We start from the raw sequence: 20,645 nt of genomic DNA, 5'->3' as shown, positions 1-20,645 counted from the left end.
AAAAAAAAAAAAAAAAAAAAAAAAAAAAAGGCTCATAGAAAGTTACTTAGTTTTAATTAATCAGATGTATCAAAACATTAACCGAGAGTTCACAATAATCTCCACAAATACATTTATTATTCTCTATATCTTTCTCGGTGAACTTTATAGTTTTCTAAAAAAAGTATAATATTTAAATATTTGACTTAACTATGCTATAATTTTTAACTTCAGGCATTTGTCTTATGTTAACCTTTTAAACATTTAACATTTTAGAAAATTATATAACAATTAAATTGTTCTTTATCCAAAAACAGATCCTGTCTACATTTACATGTTCACATTCACGTTATCCTACTCTTAGTTTTGTTTTGTCTTTTGCTTTTTTCTTTGTTTTCGCATTCTGGGACTAGAAATCCAGGCTTACTTTTATTTTATTACAACATTAAAGGCAAATCTTATTATAATAACTTTAAATTTATAAAATTACCAATATTTATAGCAGAAACTATATTTCTGTTTGACAGAATGGAATAGAACTCAGAAAATAACCTTTATTTACTCCACCTTTTACAGTGCTTATCTGTGATAAATGTACAATGTTAAATTGACTTGAACATGCCTAGTATAGAAATGCTATTTTTTTCCTTATTAACTGTAATATCATTCATTACTTTATGCTGAAACAAAGACGGGAACACTGAGATCAAATTCCCAATGATGATAATGATCAGGCAAACTTAGTACATTTGAGATGACCAAAATGAAAAACCTTCACATAAGAGAAGTGATGGATTATCACTAATTGTGTTTAACAAATGTTACCAAAAAAAATACTCTTTTCCTTTTAAGTGACTTGACCTGATAATTTTTGACAAAAGACCTGTTACAGCTGTCCAATTTTAGCTTAAAGAATTAACAGAAAGTGTATAGTAAAGAGATGGCCTGGGCTGGGTGTGCTGGTTCATGCTGATAGTCCCAGTGCTATGGGAGGTGAGGCAGGAGAGTCACTTGAGGCCAGGAGTCTGAGACCAGCCAGGACCCAGTCTCTACAAACCAATTTAAAAAAGCCTGTCCAGGTGTGGTGGTGCACACCTGTAGTTCTGGGGAGGCTGAAGTTACTGGGGAGGCTGAAGCAAGAGGATGGCTTGAGCCTAGGAGTTCTAAGCTGCGGTGAGCTATAATCATGCCACTGCACTCCAGCCTGGGTGACAGAGTGAGACCCTGTCGCAAGAAAAAAAAAAAAAGACAGCTTGTATGACATACTAAGTTCCCCAATCTTAATCCCAGAGTTTTGATAAAATATGTAGGTTTTGGTTCTGTAAAAAATGTCATGTAATTGAAACAGATGATCTACAACAACAATGACAGAGCATTAAATATCTCAGCACCTTCTGACACAAAGCGTCAACTTTCATTTCAACAAGTATCAATGTTGGGAAGCACAAAGAAGCTTCAATACTACAAGTATAACCACCAACATATGTTTGATGATTTATTCTGAATAAGAACTTAATGTCTAACAACCTAAGATAGTATAATTCTTTGCATATCAATTCTGTAAATTAAATTTCTATAAATATTCTTTAAGCACCTATTTGGGAGGAAGCATTATACTTGCAATTAGGATCAAGATTAGAAAGATGCTGTTTCTGCCTTTAACACTATAGGCTTGTGAGACAGATAGAAAAGTAGAACACAATTGTAACTCAGAGTCATAATGTTAGGGTTGACAAGCACAAACGAGACAAGGGAGGGTACAGGGTTTCCTCACCCAGTCTAGGAAGGCTCAGAGAAATCTTCCCAGAGGAAGTGACAAGTGTTGCGAATCCTGAAAGACAGTTACAGGTCAGTCAAAGGAAGATGTGGGAAAAGAGATGGGCTGCCAGGTAGGAAAAATAATATGGGCAAGAGAAGGAGGCTAGAATTTGATCAAACAGCATTTAGGGAACTAGATCTTAGAGTCGTGTGAAGAGGAATGATGAGAGATAACACTGCAAATTCAGGAGCCAGATCACAGAAAGCCCTTGCATACTGAGTCTATGGAGTTTGGATGCTATTTGGAAAAAGAAATGGAAAATACGATTGATTATAATTGTTTTAGAAAATGATTCTGGGGTAGAATAGAGGATCTATTTGGGGGCCATGTGAAATTGATGGTAATAGAATCAGTTAGAAGGCTGCAACATGAATCCAAGTAAAAAAAGACAAGGACCAAACTAAGGGAAGTAGCAACAGAAGTAGCATGTATAATGCATCATATATTTAATAAGTGGAGTTGATAGAATTTAACAATTTATTGGATAAGGGGTGAAGGAGAAAGTGAGTCAAGGATGATACCAAAAATTCTGGCTGAGGTGCCATTTCAAGATATTGAAAAAGGCCTTAGGTTTATGGGGTCATGTTGACTTGGAAGTCATCTGGGTGGAGTTGTGTAATAAGCCGTTGAAAGTTCAGTAGTTTTGTAGCGGGTCTGGCTAATACTATGTATTTAGGAGTCATCACAATATAGTGGTAGTTGAAGACAAAACTATGAATGAGCTTACACAGACTGTGTAGAATGAGAAATGACTGGAAAAGATAGAACTCAGAACACAAATTTATAGTGTGGGTGGAAGAACAAATCCACACAGGAGTCAGGAAGTGTACATAGGGAGAGAAACATACCTACCTGGAAGCGAAGTGACAAATGCCTAAGCAAGAGTTTTAGCAAGAAATAGTTACTTTGCCAATAGTCCCAGATGTAGGTGAAACACATTAAGGGCTGGAAATATTCATCTGATTTGACAAGTAAAAATTTTTGTTGCCATTGGCAATCATAATTTCAGTGGAATAAAGTGTGAGAAAAACAATTTTTTTAGTCTTTATCAACACATTTATTAAGGCCTTTACTCTCAGTATGCTACTCTCATTTCTCTCTCATCATTTTTTTCTGGACAGCAATAATTTAATTTACTCTTCTGATTCGGGAAGGAAGAGAAAAAAATCCTTTGTCAAGATGCAACGACTGTCACTGACTCAAAAGTTGTTTTGGCATGCTTCAAAAGCAGAAAACCAACGCAAAATACTGTTCCAATATTCTGATACTAATAACTGCAAGTAGTCTGGTGAAATGACACAAATAAATAAAGTATGTCCTAAAAAATGCAAGGCTTAAAAATGTCAAAGCATTGAACTAAATGGAGTTTTCACTAAATTAACTGAAATATCAAGACAAAATTTGTGCAACAGAAATGTTTCCGTCATACCCCCTCTGTCACATCAATTTCACTGCAACGTATTGATGTACAGGATGAGGACAATTTAAAGGTGATACTGAATTGTGAATTAGTACTTTTAATTTAAACTCTAACATCTACAGTAAATTTTAAGACCATCCTTGATCAGCCTATAACTTATACCTCTAAGTTTACTTTCCATTATTCAGTTCAAAATAAATTTATTGTCAATGTTTTCTTAGCATTTGGGTGATTAAATTCCCTGAAGGCCAGTACTTACTGTAGCAGTGTCTGAGGGACCGTATGTACAAATGTGTTTTCTCAATCCGTAGCTACTCAAAACTTTAATTACTACCCTATGGGGAGACTGTATACAATTTTTGATGTTACTAAGGGAACCCCACACTTGAAAAGGTTGAGAACTATTAATATGCTGGCTTAATGCATTATTCACCAAACCTATTTCATGCTTTTTTATTTCAGCCATACTGTTCCTTCTATCTAGAATGCTTTCTCTTATCATGATTTATCAGTCTTGTTTCTCCTGCAAGATGAGGTTTAACTGACATTTTTGTCTCTGAAGTCTTCTTTAGTCCTTGAAGCCAAAAATGTTCTTCTGCCCCACTTTCATTATATCTGTATCTTATATCACTTTTACATAACACTATAGTTGTTTGGGTATCTTCTCTCTCCCATTGGATTGAATTTTCCTTAATAGAGGGAATATGTCTTGTTCATTAAAAAAGTCAAATATAGTTTTGCTCTACATTTCAAATAAGAAAATATTGCCCACTGAAGCTACGATAAAAGTCAATGTAAAATCATTCATTGGCAATGCATCCTAAGAAATGTTTTCTAAATGTGCTGACATAAGTTTAGAGCATCTTACAAGTCTCTATTAAAGAAAATGGGGTGGGGCGCGGTGGGTCATGTTTGTAATTCCAGCACTTTGGGAGGCTGAGGCAGGCAGATCACTTGAGCCCAGGAGTTCAAGACCAGCCTGGGTAACACAGTTAAACCCAATTTCAACTAAAAATTAAAAAATTAGCCGAGCAAGGTGGCACATGCCTGTAGTGTCCCAGCTACCAGCTAATCAGGAGGCTGAGGTGGTAGGATAACTTGAGCCCAAGAGGTCCGGGCTGCAATGAGCCAAGATCGTGCCACTGCAGTGTAGCCTGGGCAATAGAGTGAGACCCTGTTTCAAAAAAAAAAAAAAAAAAAGAAAGAAAGAAAGAAAAGAAAAGAAAGAAAAAGGATATATGTGAAATATTTTTGAAGAAATATAAACTACCATTATTATAAGAGATCCAAGATAATGGATGAATATAGACAAAGGAGAAATGAGAAAGCCCTGACCAGGCAATAAGAATTCTCTAGGTGTCTTCATAAATGCCGTCACCTTTGTTATGATGGTCATTCTGTATCAGATCTTAATGTGACTTCCCGAATACAGTTTTCTATCGTGAAAGAATGATCTGATCTGTTAATATATGTTCCTAGCAACATAAGTATTATGTATATTTATATTGTGTGTGTGCATGCATGTGTGTGTGTGTGTGTGTGTGTGTCACTGTAAATAAGCAAGTTAGTTGACATTCTGGCTTATTAGTGAGGCTCACTTAAAAAAGTCTGTCTTCCACAGACTTACTTTGCACATGAGTGAATGAATGAAATAAATTTCTTTTACATGCAAAACTGATGACCAGATGCTAGGATGTCCTGCACCAAAATGCATTCACACCATGAGCCCAGCCTTGTGGCTTTTCTTTCTAAACCACTGTTTAATTATTAGATATTGCACCCAGCAGGTACATAATAGACATTTATTGAGTAAATAAGTGAATAAAAACTGTAAGCTTATTTAAAGTCAATTGAAATAAGTTTTAAGTAGCTAATGATACTAAATTACTTTCTATACATATATCCCTCCAAGTCCTTTCTCAGAGGTCAAATAGTCACTCTAGTTAACTGGCCATTTTCATAATTCATTCAGTAGTGCTATTCCCAAAATGCAAACCATGAAAATATGGTTTTAAAAGTCCACAGGCCACAAGACACTTTGATAATCTCAATGTTTCCCTGTTTGCAATTAATGGAAACAGTATGGGTAATACTAGTGTTGCCATTATTCTGATTTACTAAACAAAAATTACATTTTGCAGCATTAAAAAAGTTGCCACCAAATTCAATGTAAGAGTTTTCTCTCATTCCTTTTGAGGCTGTGTGGGGTCAAAAAATTCTGACAGACAACTGTTTCCAGTTAAAAGGTCACTTAGCTTTTATCCAAAGTGAATAAGTCATCTTTTCAAGTATAACTGGTTATTTTCTAACGTTGCCAGCTGATGCTAGAATCTTTTTAAACAGTAAAGAACCTCCAACATTGCAAACAAAAGGAATATAAACCATATCAACAAAATCAAAGAAATCATATTTTCCAAATAATAGAACAATGGAGAAAATTAAACACATGTTTAAACACTCATTTTAAATAGAAAAAGTTCATCAATGCTCTTGGGTTATTTTTATTTATTAAAGCTCTGTCAAGTTTGATAACCACTGTGTGATAAAATCTAAACATTCAGAATGTTCAAAAAGTTATTATCTGTTTAAGGCCTTTCAGTGAGACCGAAGTCAGTAAGAATCTGGGCATTTTGATTTTTCTGTAAAATTACTTCATCTCCACTAGAACACTGAAGTCGATTAACTTTTCTTAATATGTATTTTTTTTAAAGATTCAACAAATAGGTATCTATTTTCTTTCTGTTCATGTAATTGAATTTTCAGTAACAATTCATCTATTGTATTTCAAACCTTTCAGGTAGAATAATAACTGAGAGTTATGTTAAGGCAAATTGGGAAGAAATTCTTTTTCTAAAAGAGCCATTGAATTTACTTGGGGACTAAAAGGACATAATATGTTTAATTCTTGATCAGATATTAGAAAATAATTTGGTCTATAGCAGTACAAGGGTATTACTGATGTGAAGAGAATGTAGTTTTTTAAAAAGTTCTATTCCTAATTATTGGAGGAATGCCTTCACAAACAATTGCTATACATGTATTCTCCTGGCTCTGGAGTCTAAGATTTAACCAAATGAGAATTTCATGCTTGTTATTCTTTCAAGTACTTGGCTCCTACAGAGCTGTGGTGAGGGAGCAAAAATAGCTGATAAGTAAAGTGACTGAAATTCTTCTGTGATGATATAATCCAAGTTCTCTCTATTGCTGGGTGATATACTCCCTTTGTCTGGGTAAAATTAAAGGAATAGTGACTAGAGATTCTTTTCTCTGTATGCTATTATTTTTTTAAAGTAATTTATGTTTAGGAATTCTGTTTTCTCCATTTACTTCTGACACCTTACTGTACTCTGAATACTATTTTGATTTCTTATATGACTTTATACTTCAGTTTTATTTTCAACCAAATAAGGTTGGTTGAATTAAGGTTTAGAATAAATGGGGCATTTATAAAAAATGATCAGTTTATATTTCTGAGCTACCGTAATATCTGTGGTTGAACACGTAAACCTAAGCTATTTCTTATTAGCATAAGTTTAATGTATGCAATTTCTGACTCATCAATAAGACTCAGTATGTTCTTTATTTGATTATATTTCTACAACACATATTAGGGTCCCAGACAAATATTTTGAACTGCTGAAACACATACTATCATACACTGTTTTATATTGTAGTTAATTTACTGCATAGAGTGTTTTAACAATCTACTAATACAACAAACAGTACATTTTTTATTACATGCTGTATATAAAAATTATTATTACCTGGCAATGATTTAGACCACTTGACTACTGAAAGAAGTTGCCTCTCGCCTAGTTGATTAAGACTTGTCAGCAAAGAACTGGAGGTGTCAGGTTTTGAGTTGTCATGTCCTGCATAGATCACATCTGGTTCAATGCTCATTAACAGTTTGATCAGTGGTGGAATCAACTGTATGTCTTGACCTGGTGAAAAAGTGAATCTCTGGCTTAGGACTTGGCTTTCATTTGGAATGCCCACTGGTTGTGGGAGAGCAACAGCATCTAGTGCTCTCATAACTCTGACTTTATTGAACTTTTTAAATTTTCGACCTACAGAGAAGGAAAAAAAGGAGGTTCATGTAAATATATAGAAACTCCATATCCCAGTATAATATTATTTTTCCTAAATCTTAGAATTATAACACTATACATTTTAGCATCAGTCGAATAAAATGAAATGGAATAAAAATGTTAGATATTAAAATTACAAAAAGATAAATTAAAACATGTGACGCTTGATTAAAAAAGTTTAGGCCTCAGACTTGGATTAAATAATTAGTTACATCAACAATCAGTGGGTGGGTGGGGTGTGGGTAATTATACCAGTATTCTGCAGGGGTTATGGAGCTGTGTAGGAGAAGATATGAATAAAAAGACAAAGAGTTTTAGTAGAGACTAAACTCAGTATGGGTCCATATTCTGACAGAACAGCCTTCCAAAAGCTAATGCTACAGACTACATGAATTGAAACTTAGTCTATAGTGGTTGTTAAATCTTCTTTAGGGTTTTATTCTTTTAAGAATATGTTAAAAGAAAAGCATTTGTTTGCCAGCCCCACAAAATCTTTTTATACAATTTCAGTGGGTTCATTGATATCTTAAAATCAATCCAGCTCTACTTTTATGAGATCTAAGACTCAAAATTAATAACCCTTTTTCTAAATTAATGAAAGAGGAAGTTTACACCCATGCTGGTCAGATCACATTTGTATTTCTGGATGATTTCTAGAGTTTCTACTTTGATGAATTCTGATATGTTAGGGGAAAAAGATGGATGGTGAGATGAATAGAATCTGCTTTATGAGAAATGATTGAAGGAGAGAAGGATGCTTATTTGGGCTGCTGGTAGTTCACAGCTGCCTTGAGGAGAATTAGAGAAAGTTCTGGTGATGTGATATCAGGCTGGATTCAGCCCCACCTGCTTTGTGCCAGGCAAGGGCTACTTATCAGTGTGAAGTGGCTGTTTAGCCAAGGGAAGGCTGACACCTGCAATTATCTAAGCAGAGGTTGCAGTCTGCTGGCTCTAGTATCTGATCATGGCCACAGATATGCTTTGTTTGGCTCAGACAATGCTGATCAGAATTACGAGACCATCCGTGAATTACTTAGGTGGCAACAATCTGTTAAAGCTTAGTTGCAATGGTTGCCTTTGGATGGGGCATGGGTATTCCAGTTTGTCCAGTTCCCTCCACAAACTGGTGGTACGCCAATGGTCTCTTTTCTTAAGTCTTGTCACTCTAGCCACTTGTTTACCTGGTCTCTGTAAACATTTGTCTCTGAGATTTCTGAACTCAGGGTATTGTCATAAAGAAAAAGGATCATACTTGTTCTATAAAACCCCAAGGAATGGCCAGGCATGGTGGCTCATGCCCGTAATTCCAGCACTTTGAGAGGCCGAGGTGGGCAGATTACCTGAGGTCAGAAGTTCGAGACCAGCCTGGCCAACATGGTGAAACCCCGCCTCTACTAAAAATACAAAAATTAGCTGGGTGTGGTGGTGGGCACCTGTAATCCCAGTTACTCCAGAGGCTGAGGCAGGAAAATCACTTGAACCCAGGAGGCAGAGGTTGCAGTGAGTCAAGATCATGCCATTGCACTCCAGCCTGGGTGATAAGGGAGAAACTCCATCTCAAAACAAACAAACAAACAACAAAATAAAAGCCCCGACGGGTTGAGCTAGAACTTGTAGGAGATGGGAAAACAAAACAATTGCCACAGTTAGAAACAAAGGGGATTCAAAATTACTTGCAGAGATCAAATGAGCTTTCTGGGGGAAGGAATGAGTCACAAAGGGAAGGGAAGGAACTGTTACGGAGTATATAGTATATGCCAGGAATTGTGTGTGTGTGTGTGTGTGTGTGTGTGTGTGTGTGTGTGTGTGTGTGTCTAAGGGAAGAAAATGTTAAGAAGAGGGCTAAAGTTTTCCTGTCCTTGACTATAATCTTCAACAAAGGCACCACCTGTTTGTCATCTTTATTTTCTCCAGTGTCTTTTGGCAATACATGTCTGCTAAATGAATGAAAGAATACATTACTGTCTTTTCCATCTCCCACTCTGAATATCTTGTCTTTATTATCTATTATTTATTAGTTGTCTCTCATTCAAGCTGATGGATGAGGTTTTGAGGGATTGAATCAGAAGCAGAGGTAATGATTTGGGAGAGGCTTAAGGGGGATAAAGCCCCATTTGGAAAATATTTTCTTTGTGGCCAATCTACAGTATGGCTACCCCTGTACTCTGCCTTCCCTCCTGTTACAGTTCATATTCCTGACATTTCAGTACCAAATCTTAGTCCTTGTCACCCACTCAAAGACTTTTCTCTGAAATCATCTGCCCTCTTGTCTGCATCCTCTAATAGTCCCTCTCACACATAATCTATTCCGTGGAGAAACATCACTCTCTCCATTTCCTCTTCTCCAATTCTCCCTTGAACCTTCTCCAGTCAGGTCATTCCTCTCCTTATCCCAACCAAATTATTCTTGGCAAGGTCTTCAAAGATTTCCAAATGTCAAAAAACAATGGCCAATTCTCAGTCCTGGACTTAACCTGGGTAAGTACTTAACACATTGATCATTTCCGTCATCTTTTAACGCTCTTATTCATTTGGCTTCCACATATTTCATTCTTGTAGTCACTCTTTCAGTCTCTCTGTCTAGCTGTTTTTCATCTTCTCAACTTCTAAATCTTTGAGTACCCTGAGCTCAGTCCTCAGACTTCTCTTAGATAACTATGCTCTCTTTCTAAGTGTCTGCACCTAGTTCTATATCTCTAATATCATCTAGACATTAATGATTACCAAATTTACAGTCCTAGTCCCAGCTTTTCCCAGAAACTCTAGACTCAACTATCCAACTGTATTCTCAGTATCTCCACTTGTATTTCTTTCTTTCTTTTTTTTTGTTTTTTTGTTTTTTTGAGACAAAGTCTCACTCTGTGCCCAAGCTGAAGTGCAGTGGTGCGATCTTAGCTCACCGCAACCTCCGCCTCCCAGGTTCACACCATTCTTCTGCCTCAGCCTCCCGAGTAGCTGGGACTACTCGGCACCTGCCACTATGCCTGGCTAAATTTTTGTATTTTTAGTAGAGACAGTGTTTCACCGTATTAGCCAGGATGGTGTGGATCTCTTGGCCTCGGGATTCCCCCATCTCGGCTTCTCCACTTGTATTTCTAACAGACCCCTCAAATTAATATGTCTAGAGCAGAACTTTGATGCATTGGCCCAAACATGCACCTTCCAGATTTATAACTTCATCTACACCTGTTCTAGCCCCAAACTCTAGAGTCATTGATACCTCACTTATTTTCTCACCTCGTATCTAATACATCAGCAAATCTGGTGGATAACGATGAAAATATAACCCAAATTAAAATCCCTGTTTCCACTGCTTGCACCATAATTTACATCCTCACAATCACAGTTGGACTACTGTAACATATGCTGGCTGGTTTCCCAGCTTTTGTTTTTTGTAGCCTATTTTCTACACAACTTTAAAGACTTAAATCAGACTATGTCATTCCTTGCTTGAATTTTCAGTGACTCCTGATCTTGCTTAGAATGAAGTTAAAATTCTTACCAAGCTCTACAAGGCCCAACTTACTCTTGCATAGTCTCTCTTCTATTCTGCCTCATGCTCCCTTCATATTGATGCCCATCTTGCCCCTGAAGTGTGTTTCTGCCTTGGGGTCTTACACTGACAGTTTCCTCTGCCTGAAATGACTTTTTCCTTGGATATTTGCATGGCTTGCTTCCTCACCTAATTTATATTTCTGCATATCACCTTACCAGATAGGTTGTTCTTGTCTATCCTGTAGATATTTATAACATATATATCCAGAATATACAAAGAATTATTACAAATCAGAAAGAAAAGGCATGAACAGATATTTCACAGAGGAAGAAAAATATAGACAACAAAACACAACGATATGACTGACCTCATTAGTAACCAGAGAAATGCAAAGTAAGACCACAATGAGACATCATCTACCTAAAATGGCAAAGACACAGAATACAGAAACACACAAAACAATAAAGAGCTGCCATGGAGTGTAAACTACCACTTTAAAAACAATCTAGCATTAGCTAGTAAAGCCCAACATGATCATGTATTACAATCAGAAATTTCATTCCCAGGTGTGCAGGTTACCTATAGAAACTCTCACACATGAACCACCAGAAGACATGTGCAATAATGTTCACAATTGAACTGTAGGTAAAGTACAGCAAATACCAAGTGGAAGCACATGTTAATACATGAGAATAAATAAATCATACAGTGTAGAAAAAAGCAGAATAATAGAAATCAAAACCAAAACCACACAAATATAATATTAGACAGTAAGATCAAATTGCATAAATATACATACCATTTCCATGGAGTAGAAAAAATATCTCAAAACTAAAAATATATTGGTGAGAAATACATAGATATTAAAAAATACTATAGAATAATATAAGAAAATGACCAACTCTAAATTAAAGATATAGAGGTTTCTGCAGAAAGGGAAAGAGGAAAGTGATATACATGCAATCAGTTTCAAGTGTAGTGAAATATTTATATTTTCCTAAGCCAATTGAGTCTAGAGGTGGATATTAATCATATTGTTTCTATGTCATTTGCTTTATATGTGTTTTTTGTATGACTAAAATATTTTATATTAAAAAGTATGGCTTATTCTTAGTATACAAAATCAATGTGCAAAAATCACAAGCATTCCTTTACATCAATAACAGAGAAACAGAAAGCCAAATCATGAGTGAACTCCTATTCACAACTGCTGCAAAAAGAATTAAATGCCTAGGAATACAACTTACAAGGGATGTGAAGGACCTCTTCAAGGAGAACTACAAACCACTGTTCAAGGAAATCAGAGAGGACATAAACAAATGGAAAAACTTTCCATATTCATAGATAGGAAGAATGTATATTGTGAAAATGGCCATAGTGACCATAGTAATTTATAGATCCAATGCTATCTCCATCAAGATAATATTGACTTTCTTCACCAAATTCGAAAAAAATACTTTAAATTTCATATGGAACCAAAAAAGAGTCCGTACAGCCAAGACATCCTAAGTAAAAAGAACAAAGCTGGAGGTATCATGCTAACTGACTTCAAACTATACTACAAGTCTACAGTAACCAAAACAGCATGGTACTGGTACCAAAACAGATATATCGACCAATGAAACAGAACAGAGGCCTCAGAAGTAATGTCACAAATCTACAACCATCTGATCTTTGACAAACCTGACAAAAATAAGCAATGGGGAAAGGATTCCCTATTTAATAAATGGTGTTGGGGAAACTGGCTAGCCGTATGCAGAAAACAAAAGTGGACCCCTTCCCTATACCTTATACAAAAATTAACTCAAGATGAATTAAAGACTTAAACATATGACCTAAAATCATAAAAATCATAAAATCATAAAAACCCTAGAAGAAAACCTAGACAATATCATGCAGGACATAAGCATGGGCAAAGATTTCATGACTAAAAAACAAAAGCAATGGCAACAAAAGCCAAAATTGACAAATTGGATCTAATTAAACTAAAGACCTTCTGCAGAGCAAAAGAAACTATCATCAGAGTGAACAGGTAACCTACAGAATGGGAGAAAATTTTTGCAATTTATCCATCTGACAAAGGACTAATATCTAAAATCTAAAAGGAACTTAAACAAATTTACAAGAAAAAAAAAAACATCAAAAAGTGGGTGAAGGATATGAACAGACACTTCTCAAAAGAAGACATTTATGTGGCCAACAAACATATGAAAAAAAGCTCATCATCACTGGTCATGAGAGAAATGCAAATCAAAACAACAATGAGATACCATCTCACACCAGTTAGAATGGTGACCATTAAAAAGTCAGGAAACAACAGATACTGGAGAGGATGTGGAGAAATAAGAAAGGTTTTACACTGTTGGTGGGAGTGTAAATTAGTTCAACCATTTTAGAAGACAGTGTGGTGATTCCTCAAAGATCTAGAACCAGAAATACCATTTGACCCAGCAATCCCATTACTGGATATATGCCCAAAGGATTATAAATCATTGTACCATAAAGACACATGCACATGTATGTTTATTGCAGCACTATTCACAATAGCAAAGACTTGGAACCAACCCAAAATCCCCATCAATGAGAGACTGGATAAAGAAAATGTGGCACATATACACCATGGAATACTATGCAGCCATAAAAAGGAATGAGTTAATGTCTTTTGCAGGGACATGGATGAAGCTGGAAACCATCATTCTCAGTAAATTAACACAAGAACAGAAAACCAAACACTGCATGTTCTCACTCATAAGTGGGAGTTGAACAATGAGAATACATGGACACAGGGAGGGGAATGTCACACATGAGGGCCTGTTGAGGGGTGGGGAGCTAGGGGAGGGATAACATTAGAAGAAACATCTAATGTAGAAGATGGGTTGTTAGGTGCAGCAAACCACCATGGTACATGTATACCTATGTAACCTTCACATTCTGCACACGTATCCCAGAACTTAAAGTATAATACAAAAAAAACAAAAAACAAAAAACAACAAAAAAAAAAAGTCGGGGGATTGCTGACTGGCAAGATGGCCGAATAGGAACAGTTCCAGTCTGCAGCTCCCAATGAGATCAACGCAGAAGGTGGTAATTTCTGCATTTTCAACTGAGGTACCTGCCTCTCTCATTAGGACTGACTAGACAGTAGCTGCAGCCCATGGAGGGCGAACCAAAGCAGGGTGGGGCATTGCCTCACCCGGGAAGTACAAGGGGTGGGGAAACTCCCTCCCTTAGCCAAGAGAAGCTGTGAGTGACCATGCTGTAAGGAACAATGCATTCTGGCCCAGATGCTACGCTTTCCCCACAGTCTTTGCAACCCGCAGACCAGGAGATTCCCTTGGGTGCCTAAACCACCAGGGCCCTGGGTTTCCAGAACAAAACTGGACAGCCATTTGGGCAGACACTGAGCTAGCTGCAGGAGTTTTTTTTTCATACCCCAGTGGCACCTGGAATGCCAGTGAGACAGAACCATTCACTCCCCTGGAAAGAGGGCTGAAGCCAGTGAGCCAAGTGATTTAGCTCAGCAGATCCCACCCCCATGGAGTCCAGCAAGCTGAGATCCACTGGCTTGAAATTCTCACTGCCAGCACAGCAGTGTGAAGTCGACCTGGGATACTGGAGCGTGGTGGTGGGAGGGGTGTCCACCATTACTGAGGCTTGAGTAGGCAGTTTTCCCCTCAGAGTGTAAACAAAACCACCTGGAACTTCAAAGTGGGTGGAGCCCACTGCAACTTGGCAAAGCTGCTATAGCGAGACTGCCTCTCTGGATTCCTCTCTGGGCAGGGCATCTCTGAAAGAAAGGCAGCAGTCTCAGTCAGGGGCTTATACATAAAACTCACATCTCCCTGGAACAGAGAACCTGAGGGAAGGGGTGGCTGTGGATGCAGCTTCAGCAGACTTAAACGTTACTGCCTGCTGGCTCTGAAGAGAGTAGCCGATCTCCCAGCACAGCGCTCAAGCTCTGCTAAAAGATAGACTGCCTCCTCAAGTGTGTCCCTGACCCCTGTGCCTCCAGACTGGGAGACACCTCATACAGGAGAGCTTTGGCTGGCAATCTGGTGGGTGCCCTGCTGGGATGAAGCTTACAGAGGAAGGAACAGGCAGCAATCTTTGCTGTACTGCAGAGTCCACTGGTGATACCCAGGGCAAACAGGGTCTGGAGTGGACCTCCAGTAAACTCCAGCAGACCTGCAGCAGAGGGGCCTGTTAGAAGGAAAACTAACAGAAAGGAACAGCATCAACATCAGCAAAAAGGACATCCACACAAAAACCCCATCTGATGGTCACCAACATCAAAGACCAAAGGTAGATAAATCCATGAAGATGAGGAAAAACCAGCCCAAAAAGGCTGAAAATTCCAAAAATCAGAATGCTTCTTCTCCAAAAGATCACAACTCCTCGCCAGCAAGGGAATAAAACTGGACGGAGAATGAGTTTGACAAACTGACAGAAGCAGGCTTCAGGATGTGGGTAATAAGAAACTCCTCAGAGCTAATAGAGCATGTTCTAACCCAATGCAAGGAAGCTAAGAACCTTGAAAAGAGGTTAGAGGAATTGCTACCTAGAATAACCAGTTTAGAGAAGAACATAAATGACCTAATGGAGCTGAAAAAAACACAGCATTATAACTGCGTGAAGCATACACAAGTATCAGTAGCCAAATCAATCAAGCAGAAGAAAGGATATCAGAGATTAAAGATCAACTTAATGAAATAAAGCATGAATACAAGATTAGAGAATAAAGAATGAAAAGGAATGAACAAAGTCTCCAAGAAATATGGGACTTTGTGAAAAGACCAAACTTACATTTGATTGGTGTACCTGAAAGTGATGGGGAGAATGGAACCAAGCTGGAAAACACTCTTCAGGATATTATCCAGGAAAACTTCCCCAACCTAGCAGGACAGGTCAACATTCAAATTTAGGAAATACAGAGAACAGCACAAAGATACTCCTCAAGAAGAGCAACCCCAAGACACATAATTGTCAGATTCACCAAGGTTGAAATGAAGGAAAAAATGTTAAGGGCAGCCAAAGAGAAAGGTCAGGTTACCCACAAAGGGAAGCCCAACATGTTAACAGCAGATCTCTCTGCTGAAACTCTACGAGCCAGAAGAGAGTGGGAGCCAATATTCAACATTTCTAAAGAATTTTCAACCCAGAATTTCATAGCCAGCCAAACTAAGCTTCATAAGTGAAGGAGAAATAAAATCCTTTACAGACCACCAAATGCTGAGAGATTGTGTCACCACCAGGCCTGCCTTACAGGAGCTCCTGAAGGAAGCACTAAACATGGAAAGGAACAACCAGTACCAGCCACTGCAAAAACATGTCAAATTGTAAAGACCATCAATGCTAGGAAGAAACTGCATCAACTAACGGGCAAAATAACCAGCTAGCATCATAATGACAGGATCATATTCACACATAACAATATTAACCTTAAATGTAAATGGGCTAAATGCCCCAATTAAAAGACACAGACTGGCAAACTGGATAAAGAGTCAAGACCCATTGGTGTGCTGTATTCAAGAGACCCATCTCACATGAAGAGACACAACAGGCTCAAAATAAAGGGATGGAGGAATATTTACTAAGCAAACGGAAAGCTAAAAAAGGCAGGAGTTGCAATCCTACTCTGATAAAACAGACTTTAAACCAATAAAGAGCAAAAGAGACAAAGAAGGGCATTACTCTGGTAAAGGGATAAATTCAACAAGAAGAGCTAACTATCCTGAAAATATATGTACTCAATACAGGAACATACAGATTCATAAAGCAAGTTCTTACAGAGCTATGAAGAGACTTAAAGTATCCCACTATTATTATGTGGGCATCTAACACCCTACTGTCAATATTAGATCAACGAGACAGAAAATTAACAAGGCTATTCAGGACTTGAACTCAGGCTCTGGATCAAGCGGACCTAAGAGACATCTACAGAACTCTCTACCCCAAATCAACAGAATATATCTTCTTCTCAGCACCACATCGCACTTATTCTAAAATTGCCCACATAAATGGAAGTAAAACACTCCTTACCAAATGCAAAAGAATGGAAATCATAACAGTCTCTCAGACCACAGTGCAATCAAATTAGAACTCAGGATTAAGAAACTCACTACAAACTGCACAACTACATGGAAACTGAACAACCTGCTCCTGAATGATTACTGCATAAATAACAAAATTAAGGCAGAAATAAGTAAGTTATTTGAAACCAATGAGAACAAAGACACAATGTGCCAGAATATCTGGGACACAGCTAAAGCAGTGTTTAGAGGGAAATTTATAGCACTAAATGCCCACAAGAGGAAGCGGGAAAGATCTAAAATTGACACCCTAATATCGCAATTAAAAGAACTAGAGAAGCAAGAGCAAATTCAAAAGCTAGCAGAAGACAAGAAATAACTAAGACCAGAGCAGAACTGAAGGAGACAGAGACAAGAAAACGAAAACCCTTTAAAAAAAAAACAAAACAGTGAATCCAGGAGATGGTTTCTTGAAAAGATTAACAAAGTAGATAGACCACCAGCCAGATTAATAAAGAACAAAGAGAAGAATCAAATAGACACAATAAAAAATGATAAAGGTGATATCACCACTAATCCCACAGAAATACAAACTACAATCACAGAATACTATAAACATCTCTATGAAAATAAACTAGAAAATCTGGAAGAAATGCATAAATTCCTGGACACATACACCCTCCCAAAACAAAACCAGGAAGAAGTCAAATTCCTGAATAGACCAATAACAAGTTCTGAAATTGAGGCAGTAATTAATAGCCTACCAACCAAAAGAAAATCCAGGATCAGACAGATTCATAGCTGAATTCTACCAGAGATACAAAGAGGAGCTGGGACCACTCTTTCTGAAACTATTCAAAATAATAGAAAAGAGGAAAATCTTCCCTAACTTGTTTTATGAGGCCAGCATCATCCTGATACCAAAACCTGGCAGAGACACAACAAAAAAGAAAATTTCAGGCCAATATCCCTGAAGAACGTAGATGCAGAAATCATCAATAAAATACTGGCAAACCAAATCCAGCAGCACATCAAAAGCTTATCCACCACGATCAAGTCAGCTTCATCCTTGAGATGTAAGCCTGGATCAACATATGCAAATTAACAAATGTAATCCATTACATAAACAGAACCAATGACAAACCACTTGATTATCTCAATAGATGCAGAAAAGGTCTTTGACAAAATTCAACACCCCTTCATGCTAAAACTCTTGATAAACTAGGTATCGATGGAACGTATCTCAAAACAATAAAACCTATTTATGACAAACCCACAGCCAATATCATACTGAATGGGCAAAAGCTGAAAGCATTTCCTTTGAAAACTAGCCCAAGACAGGGATGCCCTTTCTTATCATTGCTATTAAACACAGTAGTGGAAGTTCTGGCCAGGGCAATCAGGCAAGAGAAAGAAATAAAGGGTATTCAAATAGGAAGAGAGGAAGTCAAATTATGTCTCTTTGTAGATGACATGATGGTATATTTAGAAAATCCCATCATCTCAGTCCAAAACCTCCTTAAGCTGATAAGCAACTTCAGTGAAGTCTCAGGATACAAAATCAATGTGCAAAATAAGAGGCATTCCTATACACCAATAATAGACAAACAGAGAGCCCAAACATGGCTGAACTCCCATTCACAATTGCTACAAAGGGAGTAAAACAGCTAGGAATATAACTTACAAGGGATGTGAAGGTCCCCTTCAAGGAGAACTACAAACCACTGCTCAATGAAATCAGAGAGGACACAAATGGAAAGACACTCCATGCTCATGGATAGGAAGAATCAGTATCATGAAAATGGCCATACTGACCAAAGTAATTTATAGATTCAGTGCTATCCCCAACAAGCTAACATTGACTTTCTTCACAAAATTAGAAAAAACTACTTTAAATTTCATATGGAACCAAAAAAGAGCCTGTATAACCAAGACAATCCTAAGCAAAAGAACAAGGCTGGAGGTATCAAACTAGCTGACTTCAAACTATACTACAAGGCTATAGTAGCCAAAATAGCATGGTACTTGTACAAAGATAGATATATAGACCAATGGAGCAGAACAGTGGCCTCAGAAATAATACCACACATCTACCATCTGATCTTTGACAAACCTAACAAAACAAGCAATGGGGAAAGGATTCCCTATTTAATAAATGGTGTTTGGGAAACTGGCTAGCCATATACAGAAAACTGAAAGTGGACCCTTTCATTACACCTTATACAAAATTAACTGAAGATAGATTAAAGACTTAAGTGTAAGACTGAAAACCATAAAACCCTGAGGAAAACTAGGCAATACCATTCAGGACATAGGCATGGGCAAAGATTTCATGGCTAAAACACCAAAAGCAATGGCAACAAAAGCCAAAATTGACAAATTGGATCTAATTAAAGACCTTCTGCAGAGCAAAAGAAATTATCATCAGAGTGAACAGGCAACCTACAGAATGGGAGAAAATTTCTGCAATTTATCCATCTGACAAAGGGCTAATATTCAGAATCTACAAGGAACTTAAACAAATTTACACAAAACAAACAACCCCATCAAAAGTTGGCAAAAGATATGAACAGACACTTCTCAAAAGAAGACATTTATGTGGCCAACAAACATATGAAAAAAAGCTCATCATCACTGGTCATGAGAGAAATGCAAATCAAAACAACAATGAGATACTATCTCATGCCAGTTAGAATGGTGACTATAAAGAAGTCAGGAAACAACAGATACTGGAGAGGCTGTGGAGAAATAGGAAAGCTTTTACACTGTTGGTGGGAGTGTAAATTAATTCAACCACTGTAGAAGACAGTGTGGTGATTCCTTAAAGATCTAGAACCAGAAATACCATTTGACCCAGCAATCCCATTAGTGGGTATATGCCCAAAGATTATAAATCATTGTACCATAAAGACACATGCACATGTATGTTTATTGCAGCACTATTCACAATAGCAAAGACTTGGAACCAACCCAAAATCCCCATCAATGAGAGACTGGATAAAGAAAATGTGGCACATATACACCATGGAATACTATGCAGCCATAAAAGGAATGAGTTAATGTCTTTTGCAGGGACATGGATGAAGCTGGAAACAATCATTCTCAGCAAACTAACACAAGAACAGAAAGCCAAACACTGCATGTTCTCTCGTAAGTGGGAGTTGAACAATGAGAACACATGGACACAGGAAGGGGAACATCACACACCAGGACCTATTGGGGGTGGGAAGTAGGGGAGGGATAACATTAGAAGAAATACCTAATGTAGATGATGGGTTGATGGGTGCAGAAAACCACCATGGTGCATGTATACCTATGTAACAAACCTGCACGTTCTGCACATGTATCCCAGAACTTAAAGTATAATAAAAAAATTAGAAATAAAAAATAAAAAAACATTAAAAAGTATGGTTTATTTAAATATCATGCATTGAAAAGATAAGATGAAGAGTCTAGGAAACAGTATTGTACAATTATTCTCAATGTATACGTAACTGAATCTGGATGATACTATGAGAATAAATTTTTATGACAAGTGATATGAAAAGTTTTTGAGAGAGATTTATTAGAAGTGAAAGCTTAAATATAACCTAAAAATAAAAATTTTGAAATATCTCAGCAAAAATCCTATAGAGAATGAGAGCTGGGAGAAGAAAAGCTTGTAAACTTCCTTAACGTGTTTTAATAAAATAATTTGGTAAAACAGGGCAGACAAAATTATTATTTAATTCTGATATAATAAAAGAGGAATATAGATTTTTGTATTTTCAATAGATTTTTCTATATCTTTACTATTTTTGTAAACTACAAA

At 37.2% G+C, this 20,645-nt stretch overlaps 1 protein-coding gene across 3 annotated transcripts in view; it reads right to left on the bottom strand.

Annotated features, from left to right (window-relative positions):
• Window positions 1–20,645, bottom strand: part of PGR (progesterone receptor) — a 92,685-nt gene that overhangs the window by 17,960 nt on the left and 54,080 nt on the right. For 2 of the 3 annotated variants that reach the window (XM_017887222.1, XM_017887224.1), the window contains exon 4: window positions 6,983–7,288. The exons of the other annotated variant lie outside the window; for it this stretch is intronic. In XM_017887222.1, coding sequence (XP_017742711.1) covers window positions 6,983–7,288 — 306 coding nt within the window. The remainder of the gene's footprint in view (window positions 1–6,982; window positions 7,289–20,645) is intronic. 3 annotated transcript variants of the gene reach the window in all.

Source organism: Rhinopithecus bieti, unplaced genomic scaffold (assembly GCF_001698545.2).
Source record: "Rhinopithecus bieti isolate Rb0 unplaced genomic scaffold, ASM169854v2 scaffold_14936, whole genome shotgun sequence".
In the NCBI taxonomy this organism is placed as follows: domain Eukaryota; kingdom Metazoa; phylum Chordata; class Mammalia; order Primates; family Cercopithecidae; genus Rhinopithecus; species Rhinopithecus bieti.
This window is presented reverse-complemented; position numbering and strand designations above follow the sequence as displayed.